A 10,886-nucleotide genomic window follows, 5' to 3' on the forward strand; every position below is an offset into this window, starting at 1 on the left:
TCTCTCTCTCAACATGAGAGAGCACACACTGTAACACCAAAATACTTCCGACTGGAAAACCCACCTCTCTACAAAATAAAGTTCCCCACCGCCCAACATTAACTACTTCAATTATGAACTTAACTGATCAACACAAAGTATTTATTGAAGTATATCTATCTCTTATTTTATTTATTTATTGTTTTCAAAACATTGAGTGCAATACAACGGTTTATTTTTTTACTGCTACACTACAAGACATTTTTATTTTATATTTAAGAGTCTTTTTTAAACATGTTCAATAAATGCTGTTCCAAATTCAAAGACATTATCGCCATTTCAATATTTCAATATTGCCCAAAATAATCGTGATTATGATTTTTTTGTTCCCATGATTGAGCAGCAAAGTTACCATGTCATTCCTGATACAGTCTTAAAAAGTCTTAATATTGAATTTAAACATCGGTGTTTACCGATTAAAATATTCTGCACAAAATGCAGTGAAATGTTTAAAAAAATGTGTGTGCATATATATATATATATATATATATATATATATATATATATAATATATATATATATATATATATATATATATAAGAAATCTCACAGCAGCTCCGTGAGGCTGTATACATTTCAGCTCAATTGAACAAACTTTGTTAGCATGCTCAGCTGCTCCTCCTTCTCCTTCTCCTCCTGCTGCTCTCTTCTGCTCCTCCTTTTCCTCATGCTGCTCCTCCTGCTGCTCTCTTCTGCTTCTCCTCCTGCTGCTCTCGTCTCCTCCCACTCCTCCTTCCCCTTCTGCACTCCTCTTCCTCCTCCCCCCGCACCTCCTGCTGCTGCCCCCTCCTTCTGCTCCTCCTCCCACGCCTGCTCCTGCTCCTCCTCCTCCTGCTCCTCCTGCTGCTCTCTTCTGCTCCTCCTTTTCCTCATGCTCCTCCTCCTCCTGCTCCTCCTGCTGCTCTCTTCTGCTTCTCCTCCTGCTGCTCTCGTCTCCTCCCACTCCTCCTTCCCCTTCTGCACTCCTCTTCCTCCTCCCCCCGCACCTCCTGCTGCTGCCCCCTCCTTCTGCTCCTCCTCCCACGCCTGCTCCTGCTGCTCCTCCTCCTCCTCCTACTGCACGCTTCTTGCTCCTCTTGCTGCTCCTCCTCCTGCTGCTGCTCCTCCTCCTCCTCTTGCTTCTCCTCCTCCTCCTGCTGCTCCTCCCCTTCCTCCTCCTCTTGCTGCTCCTCCTCCTGCTGCTCCTCCTCCTCCTCCTGCTCCTCTTGCTGCTCCTCCTCCTCTTGTTGCTCCTCCTCCTCCTCCTGCTCCTCCTCCTCCTCTTGTTGCTCCTCCTCCTCCTCCTGCTCCTCCTCCTCCTCTTGCTGCTCCTCCTCCTCCTGCTGCTCCTCCTCCTCCTCCTGCTCCTCTTGCTGCTCCTCCTCCTCCTCTTGTTGCTCCTCCTCCTGCTGCTCCTCCTCCTCCTCCTGCTGCTCCTCCTCCTCTTGCTGCTCCTCCTCCTCTTGCTGCTCCTCCTCCTCCTCCTGCTGCTCCTCCTCCTCCTCCTGCTGCTCCTCCTCCTCCTCCTGCTGCTGCTCCTCCTCCTCTTGCTGCTCCTCCTCCTCCTCCTGCTGCTCCTCCTCCTCCTCTTGTTGCTCCTCCTCCTCCTCTTGCTGCTCCTCCTCCTCCTCCTGCTCCTCCCCCTCCTGCTCCTCCTCTTGCTGCTCCTCCTGCTCCTCTTGCTGCTCCTCCTCCTCCTCTTGTTGCTCCTCCTCCTCCTCTTGCTGCTCCTCCTCCTCCTCCTGCTCCTCCCCCTCCTCCTCCTCCTCCTGCTGCTCCTCCTCCTCTTGCTGCTCCTCCTCCTCCTCTTGCTGCTCCTCCTCCTCCTCCTCCTCCTCCTCCTCCTGCTGCTCCTCCTCCTCCTCCTCCTGCTGCTCCTCCTGCTGCTCCTGCTGCAGTGTGGCAGTGGATTGATGTCCATTCAAGCCGATGTTTAAAGTGTGGTCCAGACGTTCACTTCCTGCTCGCCAGGCAGTTCCACTCCCAGGATATGAAAGTGAAAGTGATTCTTCTTGCCGACTCGGACCTCCTGAAAAAGTGATTTTTCATCAAGAAGCATTTCAAATCAAATGTGAAGTAGCCCCTCATTTAGAGCAGAAGACATCTAGCTACCGTTCTGGTGCAGGTTCATCAACAAAGAGCAAGTTTACTGGGTGAACTATGAGCTGAAGTTCACAAAGAGGGATTTGGCATTCGGAACTCGGAAGGCTAATTAAAAACAAAACACTGGACTAATGACAAAGTTGGACAGAAATGTTGATGTGCAGATATAGTAATAGTGTTTTGAAGGTGATGCGATATAAAACCCACCGACAACATAGCGCTGAGGATCAACCGGGCACTCAAACCCCCCCACCACCATTCAAGGGGGAGTGGAGATAAGATGTATACAAGGTAATTATTAAATAAGATTTTATTTATTTCAGGGACCACATACAGTCCAGTTTCATCCTGAGTGACCAGACTGGTAAAATATTGCTATAATAACCTTTAAATTTACACTTCAGATTTTCTTTGTTTGGTCACAGTGTATGTAATGAAATTGTCTATATTTTTACAAGATCAAACAGTCGGTACTGAAAATGATTACAATTTCAACATAAAGTGGATTTTAATTAAATTGTGGTACAAAATACAATGAAATGTCAAAAAAAAAAAAAAAGTGTATAACTCTTTAAAGCCTCCTTGCTTGGTGGGGCCAGATGGGTTTTGGCCCACAGGCCTCATGTTCTCTGCTTTAAAGTGAAACTTAAGTATGTGTGATGTCAACCTGGTGATCCACCCTGTGGGCGAGGCTCCGACGCTCTGGGGGGGGGTTTGGGATCGTTACGTTACAGAACGAGCCCGGAGTGTAGTGTGGAGGCAAGCATGTATCACCTGCAGCCTGAATATTCTAATAATCTGGTCTAATCCAAGTATTTTGGCCATTTCAGCATCTCCTCGGCTTTAAACTCCCCAGGAAAACCTGTCCCTGGTCCACGTTTGGCAGGTGTCTGCTCTTCACAGTGTGTTCACAGTTAAATATGTCAGTGCACAGCGATGTGTCTGCTCGGTGCAGAGGTTCCACTGTACATTATGCTGTGTATCATTGTTTGTGACCATTAAAAGACTGGACTTGACCTCTGAAAACACTTCATCTAGAAGTTATTAGACACCAGGGCCTTGGTGGGGTTTTGTTCATGTAGAGCTCTTAAAAGGTAGGTGTTCATGGAAACCTGACGCTCTGCTGTGACTTTGCAGGTCCCAGAGTGGGTGCTGGACCACTGGCACCCCTCGGAGAAGGCCATGTACCCGGACTACTTCTCCAAGAGGGAGCAGTGGAAGAAGCTGAGGATGGAGAGCTGGGACAAAGAGGTGTGTTAGAATCTCTGCTGCATCAGCCATGGAAACCTTCCCTGTCAAACCCTGAAGGACAAAGGATTGATGTTGATGTTGATGATGAAGTAGCAGCAACAGTATGTGCAATAACCCCTGCAGCTATCCCACTTTATCTACGTCACCTTATCTACGTCACCTTATCTACGTCACCTTATCTACGTCACTTTATCTACGTCACCTTATCTACGTCACTTTATCTACGTCACTTTATCTACGTCACTTTATCTACGCCACTTTATCTACGTCACTTTATCTACGTCACTTTATCTACGTCACTTTATCTACGTCACTTTATCTACGTCACTTTATCTACGTCACCTTATCTACGTCACTTTATCTACGTCACTTTATCTACGTCACTTTATCTACGTCACTTTATCTACGTCACCTTATCTACGTCACCTTATCTACGTCACTTTATCTACGTCACTTTATCTACGTCACCTTATCTACGCCACTTTATCTACGTCACTTTATCTACGTCACTTTATCTACGTCACTTTATCTACGTCACCTTATCTACGTCACCTTATCTACGTCACTTTATCTACGTCACTTTATCTACGCCACTTTATCTACGCCACTTTACGTCACTTTATCTACGTCACTTTATCTACGTCACTTTATCTACGTCACTTTATCTACGCCACTTTATCTACGTCACTTTATCTACGCCACTTTATCTACGCCACTTTATCTACGTCACATTATCTACGTCACTTTATCTACGCCACTTTATCTACGCCACTTTATCTACGCCACTTTATCTACGCCACTTTATCTACGTCACATTATCTACGTCACTTTATCTACGCCACTTTATCTACGTCACTTTATCTACGTCACTTTATCTACGTCACTTTATCTACGCCACTTTATCTACGCCACTTTATCTACGCCACTTTATCTACGTCACTTTATCTACGCCACTTTATCTACGCCACTTTATCTACGTCACATTATCTACGCCACTTTATCTACGTCACTTTATCTACGCCACTTTATCTACGTCACTTTATCTACGTCACTTTATCTACGTCACTTTATCTACGTCACTTTATCTACGCCACTTTATCTACGTCACTTTATCTACGTCACTTTATCTACGCCACTTTATCTACGTCACTTTATCTACGTCACTTTATCTACGTCACTTTATCTACGTCACTTTATCTACGTCACTTTATCTACGTCACTTCATCTACGTCACTTTATCTAGGTCACCTTATCTACGTCACCTTATCTACGTCACCTTATCTACGTCACTTTATCTACGTCACTTTATCTACGTCACTTTATCTACGTCACTTTATCTACGTCACTTTATCTACGTCACCTTATCTACGTCACCTTATCTACGTCACTTTATCTACGTCACTTTATCTACGTCACCTTATCTACGCCACTTTATCTACGTCACTTTATCTACGTCACTTTATCTACGTCACTTTATCTACGTCACCTTATCTACGTCACCTTATCTACGTCACTTTATCTACGTCACTTTATCTACGCCACTTTATCTACGCCACTTTACGTCACTTTATCTACGTCACTTTATCTACGTCACTTTATCTACGTCACTTTATCTACGCCACTTTATCTACGTCACTTTATCTACGCCACTTTATCTACGCCACTTTATCTACGTCACATTATCTACGTCACTTTATCTACGCCACTTTATCTACGCCACTTTATCTACGCCACTTTATCTACGCCACTTTATCTACGTCACATTATCTACGTCACTTTATCTACGCCACTTTATCTACGTCACTTTATCTACGTCACTTTATCTACGTCACTTTATCTACGCCACTTTATCTACGCCACTTTATCTACGCCACTTTATCTACGTCACTTTATCTACGCCACTTTATCTACGCCACTTTATCTACGTCACATTATCTACGCCACTTTATCTACGTCACTTTATCTACGCCACTTTATCTACGTCACTTTATCTACGTCACTTTATCTACGTCACTTTATCTACGTCACTTTATCTACGCCACTTTATCTACGTCACTTTATCTACGTCACTTTATCTACGCCACTTTATCTACGTCACTTTATCTACGTCACTTTATCTACGTCACTTTATCTACGTCACTTTATCTACGTCACTTTATCTACGTCACTTCATCTACGTCACTTTATCTAGGTCACCTTATCTACGTCACCTTATCTACGTCACCTTATCTACGTCACTTTATCTACGTCACTTTATCTACGTCACTTTATCTACGTCACTTTATCTACGTCACTTTATCTACGTCACTTTATCTACGCCACTTTACGTCACTTTATCTACGCCACTTTATCTACGCCACTTTATCTACGTCACTTTATCTACGCCACTTTACGTCACTTTATCTACGCCACTTTATCTACGCCACTTTACGTCACTTTATCTACGCCACTTTATCTACGTCACCTTATCTACGTCACCTTATCTACGCCACCTTATCTACGTCACTTTATCTACGTCACTTTATCTACGCCACTTTATCTACGCCACTTTACGTCACTTTATCTACGCCACTTTATCTACGTCACTTTATCTACGTCACTTTATCTACGCCACTTTATCTACGCCACTTTACGCCACTTTATCTACGCCACTTTATCTACGCCACTTTATCTACGCCACTTTATCTACGCCACTTTATCTACGCCACTTTACGTCACTTTATCTACGCCACTTTATCTACGTCACCTTATCTACGTCACCTTATCTACGTCACCTTATCTACGTCACTTTATCTACGTCACTTTATCTACGCCACTTTATCTACGCCACTTTACGTCACTTTATCTACGCCACTTTATCTACGCCACTTTATCTACGCCACTTTATCTACGCCACTTTATCTACGCCACTTTACGTCACTTTATCTACGCCACTTTATCTACGCCACTTTACGTCACTTTATCTACGCCACTTTATCTACGTCACCTTATCTACGTCACCTTATCTACGTCACTTTATCTACGTCACTTTATCTACGACACTTTATCTACGCCACTTTACGTCACTTTATCTACGCCACTTTATCTACGCCACTTTATCTACGCCACTAATTGACCACTTAGGACTGACCCTGCACTGCCAACACTGGTATATATATTTTCTTACTATAGTATGTTTATTGTACTCATCCTACACTTTGCCCCCCCCATCATAGTTTATTCTCCTTGTATCTCATCCTATTGTATATTTTACTGTAGAACTTATTATACTTTATTATAGTTTGTGATTTTTATCTTACCTTATAGTCCTATTTGATCGTCTCTGTATATAAGATTCCTCTATTCTAACGGTTTGCACATTCCTTGACTTTCCTTTCCTCATGAGTCCTTAAGAGCTGAATGTTACGAGTACATCACTCCACTATCTTATCTTATGATGGCGTGGCTCGGTTGGTAGAGCAGTCATCTCCCAATCAGAATGTTGCAGGTTCAATTCCCATCTCCGCCCATGTGCCGAAGTGTCCTTGGGCAAGATACTGAACCCCGAACTGCCTGTGTGAATGCAGTGTGAGAGTGAATGTTTGGGGCCAGTGGTGCAAATTGGCAGCCTGGCTTCGGTCAGTGTGCCCCAGGGCAGCTGTGGCCACCTCTGTAGTTTTACCACCGTCAAGTATGGCATGAAGCATAATGCAGCGTAGAAGCATCTTTTGAGCATCAAGATAAGTGATGTGTGTATGTACCAGTGCAGCATTATTATTATTAAGAAAAAATAAACTGCAGAATCACTTGATTCATTCCTGGGGAAAGGATTTAGCAAAGCCTGACAAACAGCAATGTTTCCAGATGTAACGCTTGGCAGATGATTGGGACTGTTTTCAGGGAGTTTTGCATGAAGGAGGACGCGACTTCCCTGAGGAGTGACTCAGCTGTTCCAGCGCGGAGCAGCTCCTGATGTCAGAGCCGTTCTCCTCGGCCAGCTGCTGCTTTAAAACTGTGACCTCTGCCAGCAGAGCAGCGCCTCGCTGGACAACGTCTTTAATCATATCCACCGAGAGGCTTTGTGGAGTTTTGAGCGTAAAATTAGTCCAAACAGCGACACGTTGGCATGAGAAGTTGGATAGCTGCAATGCTACTTCCAGAGCCTCCTCGCGGCCTGCAGACTGTGGAGCAGATTTCCTGACTCCACGAAAAAAGTGACAATTCGGACATGAGACCGGTTTTAAGAGGATATTAATCAGACATGGGGTATTTTATGGGTCTGACGTATTTGGCGATCACTGTTCTACTCCTCACGGGACTCATGCTGCACTCGCGGTGCGCCAGGTGCCTCACCTCCTCGTGCAGGAGTGACTGACAGGAGGTTCACTCCTCATGACGCTGAGGAACCAGAGGAGTCAGTCCAGACGGATGCAGCCAAGTGAACTCACTATGACAACCGTGACTCATCCACCCTGCAGAGACAACTCCTAGGACTCAACATAGGATTTGGAGAAAACCTGAAACTGCATTTTCAATGTCATGTGTCAGATTGACAGATTGACAGATTGACTCGGTGGAGTGCCCTTGTCCCAAGTGGAGGAGTTCAAGTATCTTGGGGTCTTGTTCACGAGTGGGGGAAAGATGGAGCGTGAGATCGACAGGCGGATCGGTGCAGCGTCTGCAGTTATGCAGACGTTGTATCGGTCCGTCGTGGTGAAGAAGGAGCTGAGCCAAAAGGCGAAGCTCTCGATTTACCGGTCGATCTTCGTTCCTACCCTCACCTATGGTCATGAACTATGGGTCATGACCGAAAGAACCAGATCCCGGATACAAGCGGCTGAAATGAGCTTCCTCCGTAGGGTGGCTGGGCCTCAGCCTTAGAGATAGGGTGAGGAGCTCAGTCACCCTTAGAGATAGGGTGAGGAGCTCAGTCACCCTTAGAGATAGGGGGAGGAGCTCAGTCACCCTTAGAGATAGGGTGAGGAGCTCAGTCACCCTTAGAGATAGGGTGAGGAGCTCAGTCACCCTTAGAGATAGGGGGAGGAGCTCAGTCACCCTTAGAGATAGGGTGAGGAGCTCAGTCACCCTTAGAGATAGGGTAAGGAGCTCAGTCACCCTTAGAGATAGGGTGAGGAGCTCAGTCACCCTTAGAGATAGGGTGAGGAGCTCAGTCATCCTTAGAGATAGGGTGAGGAGCTCAGTCACCCTTAGAGATAGGGTGAGGAGCTCAGTCACCCTTAGAGATAGGGTGAGGAGCTCAGTCACCCTTAGAGATAGGGTGAGGAGCTCAGTCACCCTTAGAGATAGGGTGAGGAGCTCAGTCACCAGGGAGGAGCTCGGAGTAGAGCCGCTGCTCCTCCACATGGAGAGGAGCCAGCTGAGGTGGCTCGGGCATCTATTTCGGATGCCCCCCGGACGCCTCCCTAGGGAGGTGTTCCGGGCATGTCCCTCCGGTAGGAGGCCTCGGGGCAGACCCAGGACACCCTGGAGGGACTATGTCTCTCGGCTGGCCTGGGAACACCTTGGGGTGCCACCGGAGGAGCTGGAGGAAGTGTCTAGGGCGAGGGAAGTCTGGGCAACTCTGCTCAGACTGCTGCCTCCGTGACCCGGCCCCGGATAAAGCGGTAGACAATGGATGGATGGATGGTGTCAGATTGGGAACAGGAATGTGGAACAATAAAGGATCAATTTGACTGTTTGTATTCAAGGTTCAAAATCTTACATTGTGTTTAACTACATCAACTCCTTTCCAGCCAGTTTAGAGTCTCCTGCCAACCACACAACAGATTAGACTTTATATTTACAACACCTTTAATAGTTTATTACAATTTAAAAAGCTTTACACATGATTGAAACTGTAAGAACAAGTTGAAGCATTTTAAAGGTCTGCAAAGTATGATTGTGAAGCTGAATGGATTAAAACAAGTATTAACATGACAAAGTGACTTGAAGCATCAGAAAAAAGATTTGAAATTTCATGAAAGTGGCAAGAGAAATAATGTTCTTAATATAAGGAAGTAAAATCATGAATAAGCAAATGTATACATTAAATTAAAACTGTAAACCCGATATGCATGTCTCTATTACACAAACTGACCGCTTGTCCATAAAATGTTTCTTTGCTTCAAGGTGGCCCAGCTGGAGGCCGAGACCCCGACCCACGGACCCAAGACCGAGGCACTTCCTCCGGCACGCCAGGAGGGCGAGCTCCCCCCTCTGTGGTGGCAGTACGTCACCCGCCCCCGAGAGCGCCCCATGTGATTTACACCACGTCCTGTAAATGTTCCACTTAGTACCTCAAACGCTTCTAATAAATTGTACAACGGGCCATGTGTCTTTGTGTTCTTCTCACAACAGTTCTGTGGCGTGACCTCACAAGGTGTGCGACAATACTCAAACTTTGAACCTTTAAACGAGTCCCTTCACTTCTTACAACAATGGAGTGAAACAGAAGTGAGACTTTTTCACTGCTTTGCACCAGGAGTTGCTGTTCAAATCTGAAGAAAGAAATGTCAATCTTTTTATTTAAATATTTATCAATGTACTGTTATTTTACTGGTTCAGTAATCAAATTTGGCTTCATGGACTATATAGATAGATAATTACTTTATTCATCCCCGAAGGGAAATTGTTTTGTTGCAGCAATCTGGTACATACGAATATTATCAAATACAATAGAATAGAAATAAAAGTAAAATATAAAAATATCTGGGTATAAGACATAAAGTAAAACAGAACGGAACCTGGGCACTTAGAAAGAAGCAGGAGATAAAAGCAAGATAAATAAATAGTAAGGTGCAGAGGCAGAGCCATTAGAAGTAGGCATTATATAATAACAGTAATACAGATAATAATGTGAAATAGTGTATAATACTCGTGTATAGTACTACTAATAATGGTAGCAATAATATAACAACAATATGGTAGCAATAAAATAACAACAATATATATATCAGTAATAATAATAATAATAGTAATAGTATACTATATACTAGTATATATATTAATTCATTATAATAACTTCTTCCCTTCTAATCAAAGTAAATGCAATTAATCCGGTTTACTGTGTTAGTTCTATTGTTGCCGATGACAGAGTACACTTTGTTCTCTTAGTACTACATATGTGACTGAAACGTGACTGGATGAAATTAATTATGGGACAAATAAATGTATTCATATCAGTGATGTCTGTAATGCTTTAATTAGTAACACGTTCTTCTCACATGGGCCAGTTTTTTCAGTAACGAGTAATCTAACGCGTTATTACACTGTCCACAAAAATAAAGGGAACACTAAAATAATACATCCTACATCTCAATGAAATATTGCAGGTGAAAATCTTTATTCAATATATTGTAGAGAGCAAAATAAGATTAAAATAAATTATCAATGTAAATCAAAATGATTATCCCATGGAGATCTGGATTTGGAATCCTATCAAAAGTGTAGAGTCACATTGCATGCTTCCGACGAGGCGGCGGATGTTGTGCTGAGGGATCTCCTCCCACACTTGGATGAAAGCATCAGTAACTCCT

General features: G+C 44.1%; 1 protein-coding gene across 1 annotated transcript in view; it reads left to right on the plus strand.

Moving 5' to 3' along the window:
- The window catches only part of ndufb9 (NADH:ubiquinone oxidoreductase subunit B9), an 11,079-nt gene extending 1,401 nt beyond the window's left edge, over positions 1–9,678 (plus strand). Inside the window, exons 3-4 of the mRNA XM_080516418.1 lie at positions 3,259–3,372; positions 9,481–9,678. Coding sequence (XP_080372544.1) covers positions 3,259–3,372; positions 9,481–9,612 — 246 coding nt within the window. The 3' untranslated portion in view covers positions 9,613–9,678. The remainder of the gene's footprint in view (positions 1–3,258; positions 3,373–9,480) is intronic.
- The last annotated feature ends 1,208 nt before the right edge of the window (positions 9,679–10,886 follow it).

This window comes from Blennius ocellaris (genome assembly GCF_963422515.1).
Source record: "Blennius ocellaris genome assembly, chromosome: 20".
Classification (NCBI taxonomy): domain Eukaryota; kingdom Metazoa; phylum Chordata; class Actinopteri; order Blenniiformes; family Blenniidae; genus Blennius; species Blennius ocellaris.